This window comes from Lates calcarifer, linkage group LG18 (genome assembly GCF_001640805.2).
Source record: "Lates calcarifer isolate ASB-BC8 linkage group LG18, TLL_Latcal_v3, whole genome shotgun sequence".
Taxonomy (NCBI): domain Eukaryota; kingdom Metazoa; phylum Chordata; class Actinopteri; family Centropomidae; genus Lates; species Lates calcarifer.
The window spans coordinates 8736951-8763813 of NC_066850.1; the positions used below are offsets into that span (position 1 = coordinate 8736951).

The following is a 26863-nucleotide window of genomic DNA, read 5'->3' on the forward strand; positions in this document are numbered from 1 at the left end:
TAACTGTTTAAAAAATGCTTAAATAAAAAAATACTTATTTATTTACTTTGAAATGTACTTTGAACATACTTATTTTGAACCAGAATAAATGTAATTACATAATGGAAAATAATAATATAATAGAAAAATGTGCAATTTTTAGTTTTATCTTTTAGTATTTTAAAAATGCTTTATTAAATGTTTTTATTTCATATATTAGTGAATGTATTCGTAATAAGAGACTTTGAATAGAACTTGTGTTTCACGGGAAAAATTAAAGCAGACAGTACAATCATTATTTGAAGTTAAAATAATTATTCTTTTTTAATGTATTTAAATTTTAATTACAGTTAATAGAAATATAATTATGTAAAACACCATATATTTTCTGATTTACAAAATGCTAAAATAAAGCCTTAAATCAGAAATATTAAGGTAAAACAACTGAAAATGAATAAATAAATAAATAAACTTTTTTCCTCTTTTACATTAGAATGAACGCATCTTTCCTTGTCGCTTCTGATTGGCTGCTCCCCGGAAGTAAACATCATGTGACCTCGCAAATCAGCTGATCCTCCGTAGACATCTTTACGAGTCACGACTGCGGCGATTAATTCAAACCTCCTCCTCTGTGATTCTGCGGTAAATAAACATCGTTTTAAAGCTCACATTGCAGGATTAAAATCTGATTTTAGTTAATGACGGACTCATATATCTCTCAGCTCGTTTAACTGAAGTATTTTTTGCTTTTTTCCTTTGGCAGGCCCGAGTGGACCTTTGACAACTGCAGCCATGGCGCTCAGCGATGCCGATGTACAGAAACAGGTAATGAAGCGTTTTAACCTTCAGAATGACGCAATTCCACCATTTAACTAAACCTGTTGTTGAAGGACATTATACACTGTTTTTTCCTTATTGCAACACTGAGAAATGTTTCTACTCGCTGTAATTTTAACTGGAAGTGCGTGTGTGAATGTGTGTGTCAGGGGGAATGACATTGAGAGAGCTACAGTGGGTTAGCATTGAATTAAACACAAACATTAGCTATTAAACAGCATTTGACCGGCGTTTGTGTGCCTAAGAGTGACAGTTATATTAAAATGAAGCAGCCATTTTGTAGCCGGTGTTGTGTGGAAGTTGAAGCTGAGGTACAGAGGGTCATATTTCCAGATGGTCACATGATGAACACATGCCAGGGCCTGATGAGGAACTTGATGAGAGTGAGCCACTGTCTGGACAATCAATGGAAAATATCAGAACTACACTGAAAATACACTTATATTAGTTTTTTCCAAGCTGCAGAAGTCATTTCTCTTTGCTTACTGTGGGTTTTAAAAGTCACACTGACGGACAGAAACATTCCTCACCACGGTGATAAAAACAGGCAGCAGAGTAATCTCACATCAGGGCGAAAACACTTCTTTAATTATGAGGAAGCTGACATAAAGTACTTCCCTTGCTCCACTCTTGACAAGGCATAATACCCCTGCATGTACATTTCAGCATCCAAATTTTGTGAAAATAAATCTCCAGCAAACTCTGAAAAACCTTGAAGGTCTTTCCAGTATTCTCAAAGACTCTTTTAAACATCTGAATGAAAAAATACTTTTTAAACCTGTTTGTCAAGTAGTGCCTTTTTTTAACTTTTAACTTAAACAAAGATAGTTGCCAGAAATTACGTACATCCTCGCTCAGTTTGTTCAACGTAAACCAAAACTGAAAGTGTTACTCTCGGTTATAAAACATAGATTTTGATGAATACTTGATATTTTTACTGTTGTAATATTTTGCATTTTTTAACAATAAGTGCAAGGACATACTATAAGTCACAACTTGGGAAGTGGGTTAAAAATCTTTATTATTGCTCAACATCTAGAATATTTTTTCATCCAGATTGTCAGAAGAGCCTTTGATGACTCTGGAAATACTTTCACATCAGCTGCAGATGTTGGTTAAATGACCTTATGGATTCTTTAAAGATCGCTGTTTATTTGTTTTCCAGAAAATCTGATGTTTTGTCCTGTGACATGAGAGGCACACGCTGTGGCTATAACCTGAGAAAACCTGTTTCCTGTGGAAACAAAATTATATTATTATATTATTATTCATTTATTTGTGTGTGTTTGTCTTCAGATCAAGCACATGATGGCCTTCATTGAGCAGGAGGCCAACGAGAAGGCAGAAGAAATTGATGCAAAGGTATAAACACATTACACATCACCACTCATCGCTCTGGACAGAGACTAAAATGGACAATCAATCAAGTGTTTAGACATTTTTATGTTATTATGAGCAAGTCGACAGTAGAGGAACTGGGAAAGTAATGCAATAAATATCACCTGTCCAAATTAGACTGTTTATGGTCAGTGCTCCTAAACCATGAGGCCGACAGAGCGTCAGATAAAAAAGAAAAATCAAACAAAAAAAACAAGTAAAACCTATTCTTCAGCGTTGATGCAGGCAGGTAAAAAGACAGTCATCATCAACATGTGTGTTTGAACCAGATCTCAATAAAACCAGGTCTGTAATATTGCAGTTTCAGCCTGTCAGAGACTTTCAGTGTCTGAGTCACACCACTAGAGGGCGTTAAAGTGCAGCCAGTGCAGATATGAACAGTGACATCCGACAGATTTCACTAAATCTGAGCCCTTTGAAATTTATACCTGACATAGTTTCTGTTTTTAGAAATTTGACTTTTACCTGAACCTACCGACATAGGTACTTGATTTAAAAACAAACAGTTTTAATTATGGTACATGAGTATATGAGTTTTACTTTCTAGTACTTGTAATTGGTTTTATTATGAAGTCTAATCTGTTTGATTGGGTTTTAATTTAGGTTTTATAGTTTGTTGATTTCAATTTTCTGCCTGATGTGAAACACTTTGACTTAAATTTTAAAAAGTGCGCTATAAATAAGAGATATAAACACAGTGCCAAACGTGTCCTCCTTTCAAGTTTTATCCAAGGTTTCTGAAAAATTACACTTGATTTTTTAAAATATGAACTTAAATTCTGGCATCAATCAGTGGTATTTTTAAGGCCTACATCGTTTAGTTCTCATTTATCAAGCAAGAAATGCCAAAATTCGCTGGTTCCAGCTTCTCTAATTTGAACATTTGCTGCTTTTCTCTCATATCATTAAATAACACATTTTTCTCTTCATCTCTTTTAGTTTTATGAAAAATTTACAAATGAAACCTTTAAAGTGCAGTTTGAAATAAAGGCTGGATCAGAACAAGAACAAATATGCATCAACTGTTGACAAATGTTGTTACAGCAGAGGGTTTCTGAGTGAACTGTGTCTCCTCCTGCAGGCGGAGGAAGAGTTCAACATTGAGAAAGGCCGTCTGGTCCAAACTCAGAGGCTGAAGATAATGGAGTACTACGAGAAGAAAGAGAAGCAGATCGAGCAGCAGAAGAAAATGTGAGTCATGGCGCGACATCACAGGACACATCAAGTCCTCCCTTCCTCAATCTAAGAACAAAGCGATAGCTGTATTTGTGACACTGTGTTTCCGTAATTTTATTTAGTCGCTTCCTGCCACAATGAGTCTTTTGTGACCTGCTCCAAGCAGTCTCCAGGGTTTCCGCACGAACAAACATAGCATACTTAGAAATCTAAACAGACCCAATGTGTTTGCTATTTGTCTACTCAACAGTCAAATGTCCAACCTGATGAACCAGGCTCGACTGAAAGTACTGAAGGCACGTGATGACATGATCTCGGTAAGCCGCTGTCAGATTGAGTGTATACAAGAGAGACGGGGTATGTAAATATTACACATTTGTGTGCAAATAAAGAAACCCTGTTTGTATTTTCACCTTCAGGAAATGCTGAACGAAGCCCGCCAACGGCTCTCTAACATTGCCAAAGACCAGGCCAGGTATCCAGGTCTGCTGGATGGACTGATGTTACAGGTTTGTTTGTTCTCTCAGCTAATGTTCACACTCAGCTACCAGTAATATACACAACTAGCCACTGTAATATAACAGTTCGTCAACAAATCCTCCCCTCATGGAGGTTATAATTGAAACTTGAGTTGTTTGGCGTTATATCGAGAGGTATTTCATCAGATTTTTGGAACGAACTACGAACTACATCCTCCAAACCATAAATCTGAATCAACACTTCTCTGAAACTGTTGCAGCAAAAACTGAACATTATAACCTTCATGCATTACTGTTGTAGTAGACCACATTAGTTTTAGCGAGGTGTACCTAATAAACTGAGTGCAGCTGAATGCATATGTCTATAAGGAGGCTGTGTTGGTGTTTAAGAACGTTGCTTTGATATCTTTTTCATTGTCTCTCAGGGTTTCTATCAGCTTCTGGAGCCTAAAGTAACCGTTCGCTGCCGTAAACAGGACTTGCAGTTGGTACAGGTGAGTAACTTAGTGAGTGCACATTCAGATTTTCATTAGTCATCCACCTGGCATAAACAAAGGAGTTACAATCACTGAATCAGAATCAGATTTATTGGCGATGTATGTTAACAAAGACAAGGAATGTGGTTCTGGTCACTGGTGACACTCAAACAGTGCAGGCAATATACAGACAACATCATCATATTTACTGACAATACACAAAATGGCTATCAAGTTGAAGAAGCACAGTCTACTTGACACAAGTAATAAGACACAGGTGCACAGGAAGTGGATTCTTTATTCAAGCTGTGCTGTGGCTCTTTGTCGCTCAGGCGTCCATCCAAAGGAATATTCCCATATATAAAGCCGCCGTGAAGAACAACCTGGAGGTCCGCATCGACCAGGACAACTTCCTCTCCCCTGACATGTAAGCACCGTCACATAAATCAAACCTCACAGAGTCAAAAGTGCCTTTTTTTTAATCTGATGTCTCCTTTGCTTGCAGCTCTGGAGGGGTTGAGATCTATAACGGTGATGGTAAGATCAAAGTGTCCAACACCTTGGAGAGCAGACTGGACCTCATGGCTCAGCAGGTAAGAAACAGACTTATGCCTCAGAAACACACCTTCCAGTTTACCTCTGATCCTCCTGCTCTGAATGTACATTTTATTTATCTATTTTTCATCTCGTACTGAAAAGATGTTGATGTACATACAGTGTTTATGTTCATGTTGTCTTTAAATGTAAAAAAAAAAAAAAAATCCCTTTTTAATGAAAAAAATCTGATCTGCACTTTATGATGTCTGATCTAAAAACATCAGACATAAACACATAAAAGACACTTACAACAAAGACAGACAAATACTTTGTTGACATCTCATATTGGCAGCTCCTTCTCTTTCTTTATTGTGAACATATTCAAAAAGGATTATATGTAGAATTTAAAACCACAGTAAATCACATTTCTGTGATTACAAGAGACGATAGATATTTTCAAGTATACCTGAATATAAATGAGTTAAGTTTTTAGACTGGTCTTATTTAGTTTTTATCTCAGGCTTTCCTTTTGGCACCACTGTAGACTCTGATCAGTCATTTCAGAATCACATTTGATTTAATCCGATCTTGTGACATATTTTGTGTCCTTTTTTGTCTGATATGGTTTTCTGTTTTTGGCCAGGATACTTTTGAAAATGAGATTTTTACTCTTAACTCCTGGTTAAATAAAGGTCAAAATGACTTTCAGAGTAACAAACTGCTCTTGGTCTGCAATTAAATGACCTTTTTAGATAAGATGTACAGCTCTTGACAAAATGAAATTAGTGCAGCTCTCTTGTAACCCGAACTTTAAACTCTCCATGTGAGGTAAGTGGCATCACTTGTCACAAGATAATGTTTTTATTGTATATGTGTTGTCTCATAAATTTATTGTTTGATACCTTTAAATAGTTTTTATTTATTCTGTATTTAATATTTATGTAAAGTTTGAAGAACACATTGCAGAATGCTCTCTCCTCACTGTATAAACAAAAATCAACAAACAAAGAAGTAGCAACATAATATAACAGCACTGATTATTTTTTGATGGTTTTAAACTTGAAACTGATTTTTAGGTGCCACTCTCAGTTGTTATTAGGATGAGATATTTGATGATTCATTTAGTTTTTTGTTTTGTTTTAGTTTACAATCACATTTTCTTTAATTGTGATATGACATATTTTTTGTCGTTTGTTTTATGATAATATTCACTTCATTTTTATCGCTGCCTAACTTTGTGAGGGCAGTCTTTAAATTTTTATTTTTTTTAATCATCTCAGCAAGACGTTTGTGTCTAAAGAAAGGTCAAATAAATGAATGAAGTTACTGTTCGTTGAATAATTTAATCCCCTGCAGGATTGTTGTCTTACTTTACACTTAATTCTGCATTTTCGTACTTAAATAAACAGAACTGAAACAATTTATAAGTAGACCAACAGAAAATTATTCGTCAACTGTTTTGATCATCGATTCATCGTCTTTTTCCAAAGAAAAACACTACATTTTTTCTAGTTCCAGAATCTTAAATGTGAGTATTTGCTGCTTTTCTTCATCTTATGTGCCAATAAACTCTGTGTTTTAGACTGTTGCTCATACAAAGCTCACAGTCTGAACATGTCACCTCGGGTTTTAGGAAGCTGTATGGGGCATTTTCACTCTATCCGGCGTTCTCTTTTCTAATTCTTTATGATTTAATTAAGAAAATATTCAGCAAGTTTAATCAAAACTAATTATTTGTCACAGCTCTACTTATGAACCATATCTCTGTGTTTGCAGATGATGCCTGAAATCCGAGTGGCTCTCTTTGGTGCCAACCCAAACCGCAAATTCATGGACTGAGTAGCTCCGCTGTGTTAGAGAAGAAAGAAAAAACGCTCCTTTTTATTTTTTATGTTGTCACATGAAAAAAAAAAAGTCATTCCTCTTGTCTGTGAAGCGAAAATTTCCAATGCAAAAGAGACGCGTTGTTGTTGTGTGATGTATTGCTGTATTTTTCTGTGCATTAAGGGAAGTGATAGACGCTGCAACATTACAGCTGTGTGATGGCTGGTTTACTCTGCTGCTCCTCCCTCTCCCCCCTCGAGGGTCTTGGTTTACACTGATTAGTCAGGGACGACGGGATCGGGTGATTGGCTGGATGTTTAACAGGTTGTTCTCTAATTGGATCAGTCTTCATGACAAACACAGCATCTGTGTTACAGTTTTCCCAGTTTCACTAACCTCTACCCCACATTATAAGTTGCATGGGGCATTGTGTTGCTAATGGGTGTCTGCTCCAACCAATCACAGAGAAAAAAATAGTATCCTAGAAACAAAACTGAAGACCATACACAACCTTACAGAGTTAATTTATTGATGTTACATCGACTGTATGATGATATCATTCCAGAGGATGCACTGTATGTATATGAGGTTTCCAGATTAAATTATATGTATGTGTATGTTATTTTTTGTTTGTTTTATTTCTCTTTTTTTCTTTTTTTTTTGATTGTGTCTCCAAACTGAAAATGTTATATTGTGGAAATGTAAAACATAATAAAATATAAATCATTAGTACCACTTCTCTGCTCTTTTTTTGATTTGGTCAGTGTCCTCCCTGCTGAGCAACGTACAGTTTTTACATTCATTTTACAACACTGGCCATTCATGCTGCATTCATTAGTTTATCACATGGTATTTGTCAGACAAAAATGCCCCAATTATCCAGTTGCTCCCAGCATTTTGCTGACATGCTAGACCGAAAGCGGAGTTTCTTGTGGAAAACAAGCTGAGCATTTTGGGAGAAGGCTGAGCGGAGACACAGGACACCAGCAGCTCCTTCTTACTTGTGAGTATTTTTATGACTTTAAAGTACTTTCAGTCACCATTTTGTCAAAAGTTTTCATTAATGGTTTTAGGATTGTTTGTCACTTTCTTCCAAGTCTCACTCGGATACTTCTGATTTAGATAGTGAAGCAGTCTTGGCCAAGCTAGTGAATGGATCTTGTCAGGACCGTAATGCAGGCTAAGCAGCACGTTGTTATGTTGATTACTTGAAAACAAGTTTGTCGAATTTATTTACCAGCTATGCCTCAAAAATGAAACTGACTTCTGCTGCAATGCAGAGTGACTTTAATGTCATTAGTTCATGTCTAACAGAGTATTTCTTTCTTTACAACAGCGAGTCCAGCAGTCCTGCTCACAGTGGAGGGTGAGTGATCATGTTCTAGGAGGAGGACAGCGCCTTCCTGTGGCACACAAGGACATGGTGATCTCAATCTGCCAGGTTGTGGTCACTTATGTGCCCCTTCTGTGGTTTGTGAGGGTGGTCGATGGGATGCCTGACCCCGCCCAGAGGGACCTGCTGATGCGTCAGGAGGCATCCAGACAGACCGGAGGCCAAGTGACGCTGACAGCGGCCGAGGAGAAGCTGGGTGCTTACCTTCATCGGTTAAAGGAGCAAGAGATGTCTGCTGCCCAGTTCCCTCCTGCTGTCCACTTCTTCAAAGCGAAGCCGCTCATTGAGAAGAGTTTGATCTTCAAACTGCTGCAGAAGATGCCTAAAGGTAACGTCACAGCCACAGATCCAGGCCTAGAGGACACAGAACCAAGGCCCTGAACCAAATCCAATCCTTCATATTATTCTGAGCCTACACCTCAGGCTTCTTTTAATGGTTTCCATTAATAATGTGTACAATGTGCTGTAGTATTTAGCACAATATCCCTGCAAAGGTGTGTTAATGTGGATCTGTTATGGCAGGAGGCTGTGAGGAGGAGGGAGACTCTCTCCTCCAGCATGAGCTAAATACTGAAGTTCAAGTGCAGTTTTTTTTTTTTTTTACCAATGAGCAGCACCTGAGAGTTCTGATTGATCTGCAAAATGACTGCAAAGAGACACAAAAGGACAACAGGGATGCCAAACAGTGAAAGAAATGTAAAAGGACTAAAAAGAGACACAAAACCTCTGAAAAGGGAAAAAAAAAACACAAAGCAATGATGAAAACAGATGCACGACTATGAAGACACAAAATGACAACAAAAAGACAGAAAATACCTACAAAGAGACACAGAATATACACAGAGTTGTTTGAATGACTAAACAAAGACACATCAGCAACAAACACTGAAATTTACCACAAAGGCAGGCAGAGAGACAGCAAACAAGATGGCCACGTAGTCTTACTCCAGCCAAGGAGCAGTGCTGGGCTTTTCACGTGTCATGTAAGATCCTCAGTTTTATGTCAGGTTCAGTGCATTGAGTCTGAGTTTGATGCTGTTTTTGTTGACAGGTGCGGCCCTCCACATCCACAGCTCATCTCTGGTTAGCGTCGAGTGGCTGGTGAGAAACGTCACCTACAGACCTCACTGCTACATCTGCTTCACGTGGGACAACTCGGTCCGCTTCCTGTTCTCCGACCGCCAGCCTTTCCCACGGTGGGACTGCTTCTACTGGCAGCTGCTGGAGACTTTGAGGGCCAAAGTCGGAGACCCCGTGGGCTTTGACAACAGGTTGAGTAAAACACAGTCTTCTCTTACACGCTCCGAGTGGAGATGAAATGAGAGAAATTAACCCACAGTTTTGGTTTTGGGTGTTTTTCAGTTTAATGCAGCACCTCACTCTGTTCACCGAGGATCCAGATGGTGAGTACCCAAACCAAGATGTTGTATGGGAAAAGTTTGAGAAAGCCTTCATCGCAGCTGCAGGGCTCATCACTCATGCTCCTGTGCTGAGGGACTACTTCTACAAGGGTCTGGAAGAGCTGCACCGAGATAACGTCATGTATCTGGAACTTCGGAGCGGCCTCTCAAGGGTTTGTGTTTGCTCTGTTTGTTCACACCTGATCCTCCACAGCTCACAGCTTTCTTTTTCGGGACTCTGACAGCGTATCAAAAATGTTATGTTGCAGACGTATGAGCTCGATGGAACCATTCACGATAGAGTCTGGACTCTGAAAATGTTTCAAGAAGTTACAAAGAAATTCATAGCAGATCATCCGGACTTTCTTGGGGCTCGCATCATCATTTCCGTCCACAGGTAAATAATAAATCTGTCAACATCATTAAGGCTTTTTCACATTGTAAGGAAAAGTTTGGAAATCTCTGTACAAACTCTATAATTTATTGACTTAAACAAGACAAATGTCTGTTGATTTTAATGCACAAATACTCATCATTGACATAAAGAGTGACAGAAATGCAAGGATTAAAAAGTACTTTGTTTCAAGTAAAGTCCTGCTAGTGTTATCAGCATGCAGTATCAGGGCCCCTTTGACTGAGTATAGTACTTGAGTAAATGTACTTAGTTACTTTCCATGACTGAATGTTCAGTAATAATACAGTCGTTGCTTTTTGAATTATTTGAACAATGTGACATGATCTCAGAGCTTTAATGTGAAGGTCACTGTAGCCCAGTTTAAAAAAAAATCTATAATTCTTTAATCATAATTTAATATATTTCCTCTTATTTAATTTCCTATTTCCTGGAAATGAAAACGGCTATTGAATAATTTGAATTATTAAAGGGGCACTCCACCACTAGCATGTGAAAACAGTTGTATAATGGAGGAGTTCTGTCAAGTCGGAAGACCATGAATGTATAAGAGAGAGTCTGCTTTACAAACTGGAGGAGCAGCGTTTGATGGATGTTGAGTTGAATTCTGGGAAATGTAGGACCCAGAGTTTTTACAGCTTACAGGGGACTTAAAGTCAGGATATCTTTCCCTTTGATGCTTCGATTTTTTTTTTTACAGCTCTTGTCATTTATCTGCGGGCAGCTGTGGCTCAGCAGGAGACGTGAGTCGTTCAGTGACTGTGGTATTGATCCCCAGATCCTCTCTACATGTCAAAGTGCCTTTGAGCAAGATGCTGAGCCCTAGTCGCTCCAGATAGTGTGGTGCATTGTGTGGTACCCTGCTGCCATCAGTGTGTTGAGTGCCTGTGTGAATGAGAATTGTAAAGCATCAGTCCTGTCTCTTGTAACACTGAGGAGGAGCAGGAGTAGGTTGTTGGAATGCCACTTTATGTAATTATGTTTCCAGCAGCAGGAATATCAATATGTGTGTCCCTGCTACTCATAAAGTGTAACAATAAGCAGTTTTGTCAGGAAAATATCCCATTAAGTGTCTTTTTGTCAGTGTTGGTGAAGGTCTTTTTTTGAGTGCTGTTGTTAAACAATATGTTTTTCCATCCTTTGCACCTGTTGTTATGATGTTTGACACATTATATCTCTGCACTGGTGAAAGTCATGGCCGTCAGCATTAAGTTTTCTGCTTGTCCATCAGTCTCTGTTTATCTCATTAACTCATTAACGCTTTGAGGGAATTTCTTCAAATGATCACTCAGACTCAGGGATGAACTGATTAAATTTTGGTGGTAAAAGGTCAAGGTCACTGGGATCTCACAAAACATGTTTTTGGCCATAATTAAGAAAATTTACATGCTAATTAACCACAGCCAGGCTGGTTGACGGAGGCATACAACTGTGAGGCGGTGATTCCAGTTTGACTGCTTCGTCAGCTGCTATCATCTCTGTCACTTTTAATTTAAGTGATGCACAAGCAGCTGTAAACATCATAAACATGCAACAGAGCATCTTGTCTAATAGAGTGCTCACTTGTGTGCTTGCTCTCCTCAGGGCTCTGGGTGTATCTGAGGTCAAAGCAGCTGTAAAAGAGGCCATTCAGCTGCAGAGGGACTTCCCAGATGTTATTGCAGGATTCGACATGGTGAGGGACAGATCTGTCTCGTTCAGCCAATTAATGGCTAATAACACTCCTGTTAACTAAATCAATTCTTCTGCTTGTTGTGTGACTAATTGTGATTTGCTTGAGCTAACATTGTGACTTTCAGGTTGGCAGGGAGGACAGCGGGAGGACTCTGTGGTACTTCAGGGAGGCACTTTCTCTGCCAGCTGAACTGGGTGTCAGGCTGCCGTACTTCTTTCATGCAGGCGAGACAGGTGAGCGGATCAAAAGACTGTTGTACATCACCATTTATTACAAAACAGAGTGCTTTTCAAAATAAAAATGACTTTCATTCGTTTTTAGATGATGAGGGCACCGATGTAGATCAAAACATTCTTGATGCCCTGTTGTTCAACACCATGCGCATTGGGCACGGCTATGCCTTGGCACACCATCCGCTTGCCAAAGAGCTCTCTAGGAAAAGAGAGGTGGCTGTGGAGCTGTGCCCCATCTCAAACCAGGTCAGATAGCCCATTGTTGGGCACGATACAAAAGAAAAACGTGTGCCCGTCTATTGTATATTAAGTGCCTGTGTGTATTTGGCATCCAGGTGCTGAAGCTGGTGTCGGACCTTAGGAATCACCCTGCCGCTGTGCTGATGTCTGAGGGCCACCCGATGGTGATCAGCTCCGATGACCCATCTCTGTTCGGCACCACAGGCCTCTCCTACGACTTCTATCAAGCCTTTGTGGGCATTGGAGGACTGAAAGCAAACCTGGGTACTCTGAAAGAACTGGCTGTCAACTCCATCAGGTCAGAATCAACTGATTTTATTTCTCTCACACCACCCTCAAACCCTCTCTCTGATGATGCCTTCAGTGACCCTCTGACATCTGAAATTCTGACTTAGTTTTGACACATTTCACAAAGCAAAACACCATTTACTTCTCATGAAACGGTGACCAAAATCTCATTATCTTTTCCATAGTATCCATATTTGCATGCGTTTGTTCTCTGGATTCAGTTGTTGAAGTGTCCTTGAATGCACCACCAAAGAGAAATTCAAAGGGATCCCTACTTGAAACTATAGCAGCACAAGAACTTGACCCTGTAACATGATGAATTAACTATTTAAAGGAAGTTTTAAGACTCTGCAAGTTAATTTTTATATTAGAAATGAAAGGAAATCAAAAGCTGGGAAAGTAGAAAACCGGTTTTGATAGCAGTAATGAGTATATAATTTCAAGTTTATGGCGTGTTTTCCTATAATAGCACATATCACAGTTTGATGGGTTCAGTGTCATTAAGAGTTTCTTCTGCCTGCAGGTACAGCTCACTGCCAGCTCACCTCAAAGACACGGGCCACGTCATGTGGCAGAACAAATGGGATGCTTTTATTGCTGATAATTCGTGACAGCCATACTACAATGGATCCTGTTTGACTTGAATCATGTTTGCTTTAGTTTGGCACTAATACAAACACCTATGGGCCATTACCAGCCTTTATTTAAAGTATTTCAAATTCAATGCAAAGTGCCTCCTTGGGGCTACTATATCTATGTAGAGGAAAGGCTGAAAACACACCATGACGGCTTTTGGAAGGGTGTTCTGGTGTGACGCAACAAGATAGGTACTGTAGATACATCAAAGGGTAACCAACAGAGATAGACTGCTCATATTAAAGTGTAAAATAATTTTTGTTTAACCAGAAACATTGCGTTAAATTACTACCAGACTCCGTTAACACAAACGGTAATTTGAACTTGCAGAACAAAGGAGTCGCTTCAATACCGCTGCCTCAGTCAGTTTGTTTGTGTTATTTTGTGCTATTTTTACTTCTGTAAATGAAGTATACTTCATTTACTTCAATGAAGTATACTTCATTTACTGGATACTTCCTCCACCACTGAAAGTCAAACAATAATACGAACAAACTAACAAATCGAGGCAGAGTTATTCCATCAACTGCCAAGTTCTGTGAGGAAAAATTACCATTTTTGTTAAAGGAGTCTGGTAGTGATATAATAACTGTTTTCTAGTTAAACAAAAAGGATCTATCTCTGTGTAAGAATCCTGTCCAAAATGCAGACTCTTACAATAACAATGTGTACATATTGCAAAGATTTTTGACCCGGTCAATCATTTACACCCCAAAACATGGGAAAATAAGGCCCAGGTTCAAAAATACTGGAGTTATCCTTTTACTCTCATAGAAGCTTCTGAAGTATTTTTACTTTTCATGCAAAATCCTCAATTCAAATTCAATGCAAAATGCCAATGTTTTTTTTCCTACAGATGAGAAAAGCAGTTCACAAGTCATTCAGTGTCCTCTCAGCAGAGTTTAGTTCAGTACAACAGTATTCAAAGCCAACCACAGCCATTTTTTTGTTATTGTTATCAGGAATTTAAAACAGAAACTGTAATAGCATTTTAGTGTCCAAAACCAAGAAAATAGAAAATCACTACTCAATGGTAGGTCTTTTTTTGTGTAACAACGTTACATTTGTAAAAACTATATGATGCAAAAAACAAGAATTAAATAAAAATGATCACGTCTTTGTGATCCAGTTCACAACTTTGCTCTCACGCCGTCTGACTCTTGTGGATCCAAGTCCTCCAGTGCGAAATGTAAACTCACCCCAAAGACAAGCGGTTACTCTAGATCCTTGTTTGGCCTGAGATGCAGTCTCTGTGCAATGACGGCTCCTTTATTGTCTTGTCTTGTGGGACCTGCCCACCAGGTGGTCTTTGAGGAGATTTTGTATTTTCCACCTCTGACCAGTGCACTGCTGAACAACAAGTTTGTAATAGCCATCATTACCCATCGCGACCTCCAGACATCTCTTTGTCTCTCTGTTCTGGATAGGTCCGTCCTGGGTAAAAAAAACATTTCATTGTGAATTTCTTTTTCTCCAGACAGAACGACCTTTTTGATGTACATTTATATTTTAAAACTGGATATATTCACCTGTTCAAAATCCCACAGCATGTGGAACTTCTTCTGCTGGGCAATTTTACACTCATACAGTCCCGGGTAGACTCCAGTGCCAGAGTCCACCAGACAGCGGTTGCTGTTGTACTTGTGAGATTTAATTCCCCCAATGTATAGATGCCCATTGGTGCGATAATAACAATGCTACAACAAAGAACACCAATTATCCTCAAACAAATAAAATCATAGACTGTGAGCATTAGGGCAGTCAGGTTTTTTATGAATTAGTTTTGTTCAAACATGAGAGAAGAAAAACATTTGAGCTGTAATCACCTTGTTCCAGATCAAAAAAATGGCATTAGACCATTCAAAGTAAAAAAAAAACAAAAAAAAAAAACAGATGATCACCAATAAAGATTTATGATTTATTTAAGATTTATGTGGAAGGATATCTGATTCATTTTAACTATTAAATCTCTGAACATACCTGAGGTGAGTAGTGGTGGCATCCATAAACAATGGGTGTGTTCCCAGGCATTGGGCCTTGGTCAATACAGAGATCTGGCTTCATGTCATTTATCAGCTGCCAGTGCAATCAGAAATAAAATGGAACTCTTTAATTCTTTAACAAAACAGAGTTATAACCTCTGTGGCTCCAACCAGGAAGTCACATTTAGGAATCACATGAAAAAACCAAAACCTGCGATGTGTTATTCCATTTCAACACTGTCCAACCTCTTAAAGGTAAATAAACAGTTGCGGATGAACACAGGTCTTTTTTGTTTTGGATTTTCATGGGATTTGTTGACAATAAGAAAAATCTACAATTTCAACAGACTTATTCTTTAATTTTGGAGAATTAAACAGCGTTGCAGGTGGCTGGAGCTAATCCCAGCCTAGAAAGGGCAGGGGCTACAGCAAAAAATTAAATACAATAAAATAATAATAATAATAATTAAAAAGACTAAATGATATTTTAAAGACTTTCCCCTAAACTTCCCTTTTTTATTGTGAAATATTGGCAAATTTTCCCTCTTCAAGGTGCTGTTAGACAACAACAACTACTGTGTAAGTTTACTGCGCATTTATATCAGATGGCAGGACATTAATTTGAGTTTATCAGCTTATCAGCTCCTGTCATCCATTTCAGTAAAGTACGGGAGTCAGTAGGATGGAAGAAGCACATGCCAATGCTTATGTGCACCTCAACTTTAACTCCTCTGAAGCTGCTCTAAATGTCAATATGTTAAGACTGCTGCTGTTTAACAAGGCAGTGGTCATGTGTGACAGTGTTTTAACTGATTTGAAGGTGCTCCTCCAGTAGAGCATTCGTACATGCTATGTTGTCAGAAAACCCACCCTGAATAAATACAAGGCAAGTAAACTACAGTTCAGATCTAATCAAACCAAAACTAAACCTGACACCTGTAGCCTCTCGCTGTTTTTGACTCACAGTTCCATAGCCGAGGAGGTCGTGCAGGGGGTCCAGCAGGGGGTATACATTATCCAGGTACCACTTAAAGGGCTTACAATTCAGCTTCTTTCTCAGCTTCTTCCTCTCTGACACATCCCCAATGTCTACCCCATGATTCTGTGGGAAAGAGTGTGTTCGTATATATAGAGCTTAATTTGTGTATTTATGTGATAAGGGTTGTAATATTTATGCCTAATGACGAATCACCCCTCACCTCCAGAGGAAGGTTCCAGGCAATGTTGACATTATGCTTATATTCATCCAGCCACACCTCTGCCACCCTCAGTGCGTTACGCTTCATCATCACACTCAGGTCTGGGAGGTAAGGTTTTGATGCTCGTTCAATGTGAGCGATTTTAGAGCAGGGTATAACCTCTATGCTTCCACCACAAAGCCACACCTGCAAAAAAAAAAAAAAAAATTTAAAGGGTATTTAATGCACATACTGTATCCAAAGTAACATGTATGCTGCACTGCAGTGCTCAAGTTATAAAAGGCCATAATTTCCTCTCTTTGTTCTGAGCCTTTCCCAGCAAACACTAGACAAGGAGAGGGTAAACATCCTGGACAAACCACCATTACAGGTGCCACACTTGGCATTTTAGATCCTCAAACTTCTTTGTATGCTTTAGTTTGAAGAAAGTCACCAATGCAAACACAAGGAGAACAAAACACTACATCACTCAGGGGCCTGAAAACAAAAAGACCAAGAGCAGCTGTTCCACATAGCTACAGCTCTTCAAGATGTTTAGTCACTTTGGGAAACCATGTGAAAATCTTACCCGGATGCCAAGCTCCACATTTTCACCACCGTATATTTTCATTCCACCATCGAGGCTCCCGATCTCTCCAAAGAACTTGCGGTCAGCCACAAGAATCCCCATGATAGACGGACTCCTGATGACAGAATTTGACAATGAACTAAAACACTGACCATGCTTCAGAAATCGTCAAAGCATTTTAGATGTTGGAGTAATTCATTTAACTTATCTAGCCATGCAGATATTCTGTTTTTATTGGCTGAGGTTTTAAGACATCTGAATCTTCTGTCACTAGGAGCCATAGCCAGGATTTACTGAGGTTGTTTTTTTATGTTAGCTGTTCAGTTACATTCTCTTCTACTTTTATTTTTGTATTTCATAAAAGGGGAATTTCTAAGTACAATAATTATCTTTATTCTCCCTGTGTTTAGCACCGTGTTATACTTAATGAACATGAAGATGTCTTTAAAATCCCTATCCGCACTGTCAAGAGTCAAATTATGGTGGAGAAACTTGGATTCAGTCACAGTCTGAAAACACTGAGACCAGTAAAAATTAAAAAAAAAAAAAAAAAACAATCCAGGAAAATACTGTAGACATGACCTAAATGGTAATATAGTTATGGCCTTGTCTTCCCCCTAGCAAAATAGACCACAGTTCTCAAAGTATCAAGCATTTACCTGTTGAGCCATAAAATAAGTAATAGTTAACTAAAACTACAGCCTGACAGGCAATCCTTGAGTAAGGGATGGTTTGAAAGAAAAGAAAGCAGGTTCTAGAAACAAAGAGGAGAGCGACAGGTCACTCTGAAGTCCTGTATGGCTCAATTTTCTGAAATAATGTCCCAGCATGTACTTTATTGCTGCTGTGTTTGCCTGTGGATTTAGTTTGATTAGGCACAAACAATGCAAATGGTGCTATTCTATATAATAAGTATTTTTACTTCTGATACTTGAAGTAGATTTACTAATACTTAAGTAAAGTTTTGAATACTTTTACTTGCATTAGAGTATTTTTATACTCCAATCTTCCTGTCTAATGATAATTTTTTATTTGGGTTGACTGACCCTTTAAACTGGAACTTACTTTCCAGGTTGTGAGTCGTCTTTTAAAGCGTACCACTCAGGTCTGAAGGACTCGTACATGCACCACAGGGCCCAGTCAAAGGCATCAGCTGCAGGTATGTAGGGAGTCAGCATCAAGTCATCATAATTGACTCGGTCAAACACTGGAGTCAGTATCACAGTGCGCTCCTCCTTAATACGAGCCAACAATGGCTCTGCCCTGGACAAACAGTGACAGTTTAGCTTGACTGAACAGAGACAGAGAATGTGTGGTGAAAACTAAATAGCTTAGAGCTTAAACCCACCACTGCACATGGACTTCTATGTGAGCATCCAAAATGGCCACCACATCCGCAACAGCAGCCTTCCATCCTGACAGTCTGGCCTGGGTGAGGCCGAGCTGCTGAGAGTGCCGGACTTTCTTCACCAGGCCTGGACGCTCCTCATGGATCAAGGTGATGTATTCATCCAGTTTCTCCATTAAATCCTCTGCAGACAGTGACGATTTAATGTTGTGAGTGGTTTTAGTTATCTGAGCTGTAGATTCAGTCTAGAAAACCTCTCATTGTTAGACCAGATTACACCCAGCCTTAAGGTTCTGACTGCCCCAAAAATAATGTAACCATGGTGGATTTTAGCCATGCATATAGTTTTGATTTGAAGATGTCCACCTCTAAAACTCAGCCCTGTCCAGTTCACAACAATGAAAAACTATATTTAAAAGACAGTTAGCTTAGCTTGGCATAAAGACTGGAAATATTCACCATACAGACATGGCAGTGGTGTCAATCTTATCATTTAATTCCCAGCATGGAAGTGAACAACTATATTTAAAAGAAAAATATCAAACTGTTTCCTGCACACATTCAACTGCAGTGCTGCTCTCAAAGTCAGTTTCCAGTCTGTGATTATTATGATCAATATTTACTTATTATTATCAATATTTACTTATTACTAGGTCTGTGCAGGCATGTACTGTAGAAATAGGACAGCACACCCCCTACATTCCTTTTGTCAATTCAGCACACAGGCTTTAGCTACCTCATGTAGTTCCCAGCATAACTCCACCCACTTTAAACCTGAGTCGAGGTCTAATCAGAGCCAAAAAATCTGAAAACACTTTGTGTGGATTTACAGTGGAGGGCCCTTAAAAATTCAATAGGAGCATCTTCTCTTTCCAAGAACATTTCCCATGAGGCATGTCTCTGTTATAGGGTATATTTCTTTCTTCAGAGTAGAGTCTGTGAAATGTCCAGAGGGAACTGTTTTTAAAAAAATTGCAGCTCTACAAATGAGATACAGATGAACATATTTCAAAACCTTAATCTGATGTGTGACAGGTGCAAAAAAGAATCTCTTTTCTAATGTGAAAGAAACATCATTTTTAAAGCTCAAATATGACTTTGTTGAGATAATCTCCCACGGCCTGATAATAAACTGAGAGCTTTGTCACATGTTAAGTGGAGCAGGTCAACCCACCGTTACTACTGTGATCGTCCACCAGTATGATTTCTTTCAGCAGCTGAGCCGGCGTCTTGTCTATGATGCTGCGGATGGCCCTCTTGATGACGGACAGAGCTTCGTCCAGGTAGATTAACACAACGCTGACGGTTGGCAGATCCTCCGGGTACTTCTTATCAGCACACCTGTGATTTAACCAAATTGTTGTTTCAGTGATGGTGAAATATCAGAGGAAACTTAGGAAGGGAATCTGTGGACCCTCCCCTTTATTTAATTACTCATTTTCACCTAGTAGATGTTATTTTCTCTCAAGGTTTTTGGCCCATTTTTCAGTGTTGATTGCTTAATCAACAATACAACTGTTGTTTTTTTTTAATATAAAACTAAAATGTACTGTTTTTAAAATGTCATAAAATAGTGAAATTTGACATACTTTGAGTATGAGTTCTTGAGTTATGGCCAAAAACATGGTTTGTGAAGTCACAGTGACCTTTAACCACCAAAGTCTAATGAGTTCATCCTTGACTCCAAGTGAACATTTATGTCAGATGAAATAAATAAAAAGTAAAATTCTAAATTTTAGGTTCTAAGCTCACTTTCACTGAGCCTAGAAATGATAAGTGTAGCCTCTTTCTTTATGCTCACTGAAAAGTCATAGTCAGTCCACCTCAGAGAAATTCAAGACAAAATTTGGCCAAATTCATTTTAACACAAAGAAACATTTAGAATGAATTCATGGCATCGCTGAGGAGAGTATATGACTCTGGTTTCATAATGTAAAGCATCATAAAGTCACTTGTTGTGGCTGCACTTTTGTCTGAACTAAATGATTTAAAATGAGATGGTGGTTGTTGTCACCTGGGGGGTCTGGTGTCAGGGATCTCTCTGTTGAGAGGGAGTCTGTCACTGAGGAAAGCATTGTAGCCATATCTCTGAAACAGCTCCTCCGCCTCCTTCTGTTCCTCTTCTGACAGCTCACTGCCCCACTTGCTGAACAGATGCGAGTTTGGGAACAGCTTCCTCACCACCTTCCTCTCCTTCTTCACCTCTGCGTCCTTCTGTGCCACTGGTTCCTTCTTTTCGATTTTATTCATCAGATTGACTGTGGACAAGAGGTAGTAGGGATTTGTTTTATCTATCCTTCAAACTGACAGGTGACTAAACCAACAGGTGCTCCTCCCTGAAATATAAGTGCATGTAGGCCTCTTCATTTACTTAACAAATATGAGTGTTTGTGTCTAGTTTGTCTTTGCACTGGTGCGATCATTAATACATGAAACCTTATTAAATGTTTAAATGTTTTGTTTGGCCTTTGTAGAGCATCCTTGGGTCTTGTGAAAGGCACTATATGAATTTAAGATATTATTATTATTATTATTATTATTATTATTAACCAACAAACCAATGCTGCTGTGATTTGATTAGGTGATTTGCTGGTCAGCCTTGTGAACAAATGAGTTGAAATTTGATTGAAAAGAGAAAATCTATCAATTACTCAATCAACAGATTTAACTGATGAATATTTTTAAGCAAAAAAAATAAATGTGATTATTTGCTGATTTACTGAAGACATTTGAAGATGTCACTTTGGTATCTTGGAAATTATAATGGGCTTTTTTCACTGTTTTTGACATATATATGTAAAATAATCAATGAATTAACTGAGGAAATAATCAGAAGATTAGTTGATGTTTTAAATCATAGTTCTTTTCCCCATAAACACTTGTGTTGATGACTGAGTTTTAATATGAGGCAGGTCACTTAAATGTTGAAATATAATCAAACTTGACCAAAAATGTCTTCAAAGAACTTGGCTTTTTGAATTAATTTAGCTCGGTTTTAATCTAGGCGCCCACTTCTTTTGACCTGCAGATCACCAAATCAATCCATACTCATCTGTTACCACATTAAAAATTATCTCATTTTATGCTTTGATTTACAAAAAACAAACACTTTGACTTTGACTCACGCAGCCTGTTGATGTCTGCCTCCATCTTGTCCATCCTCTTCAGCATTCCTTGACCCCTGATGGAGTCATTCTGGTGGGCCCTCTGGAGCCTCTCCGAATGGGTGTGGACTTCCCTCTTGATGGATCCAAGGTACAGCAGGGCCGAAGCCAAGGCAAAGGTCAGAAGTAATCCTTTAATCCAGCCAGATCTCATCCTGGTACTTCTGTGCATTTCATGTGTTTAGCTCGTGCCTCACATTGACAGAAAGAGGAGGAGAAAGTACTCTAGCACCTTTTCATCCCAGGTGCTCTCTCATTTTCTCCCTGTCTCCCCACCCCCTATACACACACACACACACACACACACACACACACACACACACACACACACACAGAGTCACACACACACACACAGAGTCACACAAAGTGACACACCATAGCTGTGTTATCTGATATTCTGAAGTTCACACCATATTCAGAAGTATGCTAGAAGTGCAGTTCTCAGGCCTGGTTTTCTCTCTGCTTTCTCTGCATTGCATTGCACCTGGGATGCAAGGTGTATATCATTAACCGTAGTTATGTGGGAGGATAGAAAACCAGCAGTACCCTGCAGGTAACAGGAACAGGACTGACAGACAAGTCTGGTACAACACCCACCATCTCAAGCATCATAGCGGTATTGTTCAGCCTCACTGATGACAGCAAATCTGACCTGTCTGGTTTTTTTTTTTTGGTTTTTTTTTAGGTTTGATCATGTTGCAAACCTGTTTTTTGTATCAGTACAGGAAAATCTCTCAGGATTTGTCTAATCCATATCATGTTTTCCTGTTATCCTTATACATATTTATCTAAAATATAACATACATCCCCTGAGAAAAAGAAGAAAAAAAAACATTGGTTACAATGTCTTCAATGTACTTTCAAATGTAATCCTCAGTGAAAAATTTATAAAACATTGCCCATCTCTCAGGCTCTCTCCAAACTAATAATTTAAATGTCAATTTTCATCTTACTGAACAAAATCATGCATAAAACTAAAACTGTCATTTTTCAATTTTAATTAATCAAGAGAATAATTTGCAGATTAATATGAAAATAATTGTAACACCACTATCATCACAACACTGAAAGTGAGAATATATTCATCCTTCCTTTTTAAAAACTTAATGCAAAGAGGACAGATGAACAAATGTACTTAGTAATTTAGTCAAAATGTATTTTTGTATAATGATTAATATTGACTGTAATTAAATCTCAATGTTCGCTTAGTCTATGATGTAGCAGGAACACTTAAGCCATTGTTACAATGTGGAGCATCAAGAGTCACTATGGAAATAATGGCCTTATTCATACCATGTTGATTTTGTTGACACCTACATTAATGACATCTTTTGTTATCAACTGTTTGACTAAAAACCGGACCATGCATCCTCATACTATCTGACACCTCCCGGATTACCTTCTCATCTGTCTTCTCGGGGAAAACAAAGACTATTTGTTTTTCCTGAGCTGATTTAATTACAAGATACTTGAGGTCTCACATGTACATATTTCCAGGCAAGATTCAAGTGCTACAGACTAATTTCCTCGTTCTGACTTGAGGAAATAATCTCACTTCAAGGGCAATCATTGTATTCTAAGGCAGTCTGGTAAACATTAAAGCAGAAGGGAGGAGTCCTGCGTGCTGATTGTGGAGGTTTCTTTCTGTTTTGTGTTTTCAGACACAAGATATAGAGTTTCCAGTGTTCCCTTTTGTGTGCAAAATACTGTATGTGAAAAAAACACCAGGGGCCACTGAGGATATGATATGTGGCATTGTCCCTTGGGCTGTGCAGCTAATATGACCCCATCAAATGCTAACAATAGATCTGGGTTGATAATCTGTAATCTGAGATCATAATCCTTCCCTAAAAATAAACATAAAAATCCATCACTTTTATTGCTACTAACTGAAGTCTCTTAAAGGGATAGTTCAACTTTTTGGGAGGTAGTTATTATTATTAAGTAATTATTAAGAGTTAAGAAGATTCTCATGTCTACCTGTTACAAATGAAGCCACAGGCAGGAGATGGTTATCTTACCTTAGCATAAAGACAGGAAACAGTGGGAAACAGTGTGGCTCTGTTAAATCAAGGCAGACCACTGAGTTAATTCAGCATTTCATCTCTTTATTACAGTTGTCAATGACAATGTCATTTGTCTCATGGGAGCTCATACTCATTTTAAAATGTGTGGAGACACAGCATACAAAATTAAACTGCCTTTAAATTTTATTTAACACATATATATATGTACACAATATACAACTTTTGAACACTATTGGAAAATTGAAAATAAGACTGAGAATAATTAAAAAGGGGACAGTTCACACTTTTCCATATACCAGCAACAGTTTTTTCAGAATCTCAGATGTGAAGTCACATGGGGAAGATCAAAGAAACCTTACAAAAAACCAAAAACCTATAGACACAGTTACTGTACTGATGATGATAAGATAGACCTATTAATCATTTATATCGACAGTCAACAAGGGAACACCCTGTCATTGTTCCGACCTTTTACTTGTTCTTCTTAATAGAGGTGATAAATTAAGGTGTAGCATGTTTGCCAGGAGCTTAAACAATTATGTGACAATGCAACCTGCTTGAAATCACATCATATGTATTGTAGGACAAATAGGGCTGGATATTTACAAAAACTTTTTTTAAAAGAAGTGATAAAGCTAAAACGATGACAAGAACTGGACTGAACATGAACAGGTGATGAGTTCAGTCAGTGACTTGCAACACTGGGATGAAGAGGTTTGACTCGGACAAGACGAGACAGTCCGAGTCGCAGACCTTGACCTGGAGACTTCCCTGCTGGATTGTGGGACGAGGTGGGACTTTTACCTATTTGACCTGGAGGGGAGAGGGTGCTAAATTTAGCATTCAGTTTAATGACACACAACTGTAAATGCCTCTGATGGTTTATGTTTCAGTGTCATTGCTGCTGTTCATTAATACTGTACCTGGTGGGTTCCACTTGGGTATTCTGCCCCCTGCTGGACTCAGAGATACTGCAGGTTTAGATGTGGGAGCTATGGAGGATGAAGGAGGTCTTTTGGGTGCAGGTTTGACTGTTGGAGGACCTCTCTGTGGTGTGGAAGCTGCCGTGAAACAAAGCAATTGTCATTATATTCCATGTGAACCATCTATAATTGGGATTAAAGCCAAAAGCAGATTTGTTTGATGAATCCAATGAACACACCTGCTGCCTGTGATTTCGACTTGGACGTCTTTGATGGTTGATTTTCTTTTTTAGAGGAAGGAGGTGATTTGATCTTCTTCTTGGCGACCTTCTCCTTTTTAGTTTTGCTGACTTTCTTCACAGTGAATTCCTCATCTTCACTCTCATCTGGTTCACTGAAATCTTCATCACTTTCTGAACCTGGAATGGCATTATATGAAAATAGTAAGAAACCAGAAACCACCTACTCTACTTAAGGAGGGATGAAAAGGTGAAAACCTGGTGTGTGTTTTGGTTGATAGTCCTCATCTTCTTCCTTCAGCTTTTTCCTCGGCCCTTCATTGGCTTTAGTGGCAGCTTTTCTCTGTCTGGATGGGGCAGTTAACCCTTTCTCACATGTAATTTCATCCAGGCCTGAGGAAAACAAATTGAAACAGCTTCAGAAACTTTTCATACCTTTTCTATGCTTATCAAACCACTGGAGTTCAAACTATCACAGATGATGAGTGTGTATTTGGTATGAGTAACTTAAACGTGTAATAAACGAGGGAAGGTGTGCAGCAGACAAAGATAAGAGAAACTTACCCAAAACTGCACCATCTACACTGCAGTTTGACAGGTGCAGTGAAGAGGGATCTGTGTTTTCGTCTATTGGAAGTTGAACCTTGACATCTCCTAGAGAAATTTAACAGAAATATATAAGCCAAAAACACCTTAATAATGTACAATTAAATCTGTATTTTAAAAGATGCAGCATACCTTTACTGCTGGGTGACTGGTCATATATCTCAGCATTATTGAGCAAGGACAGTGTAATGGCTGCCTCTAGGTCTCGTTCATGCAACTTCTGATCCAGTGGTCTTCTATGGAGAATGTTTACAAATCAGTCAAGATTAGATTGATTTTAAACTGTGTCATATGCATGTTAAGTTCTCCTGCTTCACTTTTTTAAAATACACATTTTGGCACTGTGCAATGTGATTCATCAGCCTGATGTAATTATACTTACTAAGCATACAACAGCCCAGATGGCAAAACAAGAGGGCTCTCAGACACTTTGAATCAAACACTCACACACACATCTAAGTCCCCGTAAGTAATCTAAAAATATTAACTGGTTATTTCCTTGTTGAAAAAGTCACTCTCTTTCCTGAGTTATCATGTATGTTGTCTGTTGCATGAACAGTCTTGATCGGGACCGACTTGTCAGCTGACTCTTAATTCTACTGCAAGTCTCTTTCTGCATTATCAAAACAGATGCATCACTTCTTTTTACAGGAGTTTAAACCGTTTATTTTCTGTCATGCATTGTATCTAGTTAATTGTTTGCAGCATCTGAACCCATCTTGAGAGTTTGGATATTTGTTGTCACATTACAGCTGGCTTTAAGCATATTTACTTTCTACATGTTGAGCTTGCAACAACACACTAATTGCAACATGGTTTTGTTTTATTCCCCTTATTTTGAGCTGATACAGATCATCCTCATCTTTATCATTTTATTATACACATGGTCAACTATGTTGCATTCATTTGTGACCCACCTGCTCTGCTGGCTCTGTGTGGGCTGTGAGTTGGACTCTTGACTGGAGGACTTGCTTGATGGTTTCTTGTGCTCCTGTTGCTTCACATCCTCCCTGACCTTTTTGCTGGGTGGAGCAAAATCCTCATCTGTTGCAACATGAAGGCATAACATGGAGATACAGTGTGTTGGTGGTGAGAGAAGACTATAAAAAAATTTGTTTTGTGTCATTTTATTTGTGTCAGACCTTGAAGATCAGACTGAGGCTTAGTCAGCTCAGGAATCTTTTTAAGTTGAAAATCACTTAGTTTACTTGAATGTCAGATCTGGTTTGCAGCGTTAATAAATTAAAAGAAGCTGTCTAACTCACCATCATCAAAGTCCTTGGCTTCACAGTAATTCACAGCCTTTGTCTTCCTGCGTGTCAACAACAAACAACGTGTTAACATTCAACAGACATTATCAACACTGGGCAAACTTAGAACACAAATTAGGGCTGAAACAAAAGATTTACCAACCTCGATGGTCGGTCCATAGCTTGTAAAATTAAATAATAATGCTTTTTTTATGCGGCGAACAGCAACCACATTAACGTTGCATATGATGCTATATCAACACGAATGCCTCCTGTGAAAACAGAAGCTATGTTTGCTAGCCGGAAACACTAACCTAGCTTTCGCAAATGATGGTTTTACAAGTAAACATGCGTCCGATTATTCAGCGAGTGAAATGTATCTATTTTAGCTAACTTAACAAGTTAAACTATCTGACTGGTGTTACTTTTGTAACACAACAGCCAACAGAAGCACCTCTCCCGTGCTTTCATCCAGCCCGCCTGAACCAGGGAGAAGTGACGTTTTGTTGACCAATTTGACGAACACCGGCAGCTGATTCGTTTGTTTTTTTCGCCAATCTTCCAAAAATTAAAA

The 26863-nt window shown here is 38.7% G+C and overlaps 4 protein-coding genes across 5 annotated transcripts; 2 read left to right on the top strand and 2 right to left on the bottom strand.

Annotated features, from left to right (window-relative positions):
• Positions 1–472: 472 nt before the first annotated feature.
• On the top strand, positions 473–7438 carry atp6v1e1b (ATPase H+ transporting V1 subunit E1b). The gene is made up of 10 exons (XM_018687067.2): positions 473–621; positions 743–804; positions 2113–2178; positions 3296–3405; positions 3641–3707; positions 3810–3899; positions 4295–4363; positions 4678–4772; positions 4851–4938; positions 6659–7438. Exons 2-10 carry the CDS (start codon positions 772–774, stop codon positions 6719–6721), a joined length of 681 nt encoding a protein of 226 aa, XP_018542583.1. The 5' UTR covers positions 473–621; positions 743–771; the 3' UTR covers positions 6722–7438.
• A 182-nt stretch (positions 7439–7620) lies between these two features.
• ada2b (adenosine deaminase 2b) lies at positions 7621–14124 on the top strand. The gene is made up of 10 exons (XM_018687090.1): positions 7621–7709; positions 8043–8427; positions 9151–9370; positions 9462–9672; positions 9769–9896; positions 11496–11586; positions 11711–11819; positions 11908–12065; positions 12155–12357; positions 12871–14124. Exons 2-10 carry the CDS (start codon positions 8127–8129, stop codon positions 12956–12958), a joined length of 1509 nt encoding a protein of 502 aa, XP_018542606.1. The 5' UTR covers positions 7621–7709; positions 8043–8126; the 3' UTR covers positions 12959–14124.
• Positions 14125–14226: 102 nt separating this feature from the next.
• Positions 14227–21708, bottom strand: LOC108890232 (probable polypeptide N-acetylgalactosaminyltransferase 8). The gene is made up of 11 exons (XM_051077790.1): positions 21206–21708; positions 20095–20338; positions 19255–19421; positions 18081–18264; positions 17798–17995; positions 16733–16847; positions 16165–16350; positions 15930–16067; positions 14964–15059; positions 14513–14680; positions 14227–14417 (listed from the first exon to the last, which is right to left on the bottom strand). The coding sequence occupies exons 1-11, from the start codon at positions 21414–21416 to the stop codon at positions 14253–14255; spliced, it is 1872 nt and encodes a 623-aa protein (XP_050933747.1). The 5' UTR covers positions 21417–21708; the 3' UTR covers positions 14227–14252.
• A 1623-nt stretch (positions 21709–23331) lies between these two features.
• On the bottom strand, positions 23332–26796 carry rad51ap1 (RAD51 associated protein 1). 2 transcript variants are annotated; one of them, XM_051077773.1, is made up of 9 exons: positions 26453–26796; positions 26305–26351; positions 25957–26083; positions 25172–25272; positions 24998–25087; positions 24692–24826; positions 24434–24613; positions 24195–24332; positions 23332–24084 (listed from the first exon to the last, which is right to left on the bottom strand). In XM_051077773.1, exons 1-9 carry the CDS (start codon positions 26467–26469, stop codon positions 23957–23959), a joined length of 963 nt encoding a protein of 320 aa, XP_050933730.1. In that variant the 5' UTR covers positions 26470–26796; the 3' UTR covers positions 23332–23956. The 2 variants fall into 2 exon arrangements, with proteins under 2 accessions (XP_050933730.1, XP_018542546.1); XM_018687030.2 differs by having other exon boundaries at positions 25172–25275.
• Between the last annotated feature and the right edge of the window lie 67 nt (positions 26797–26863).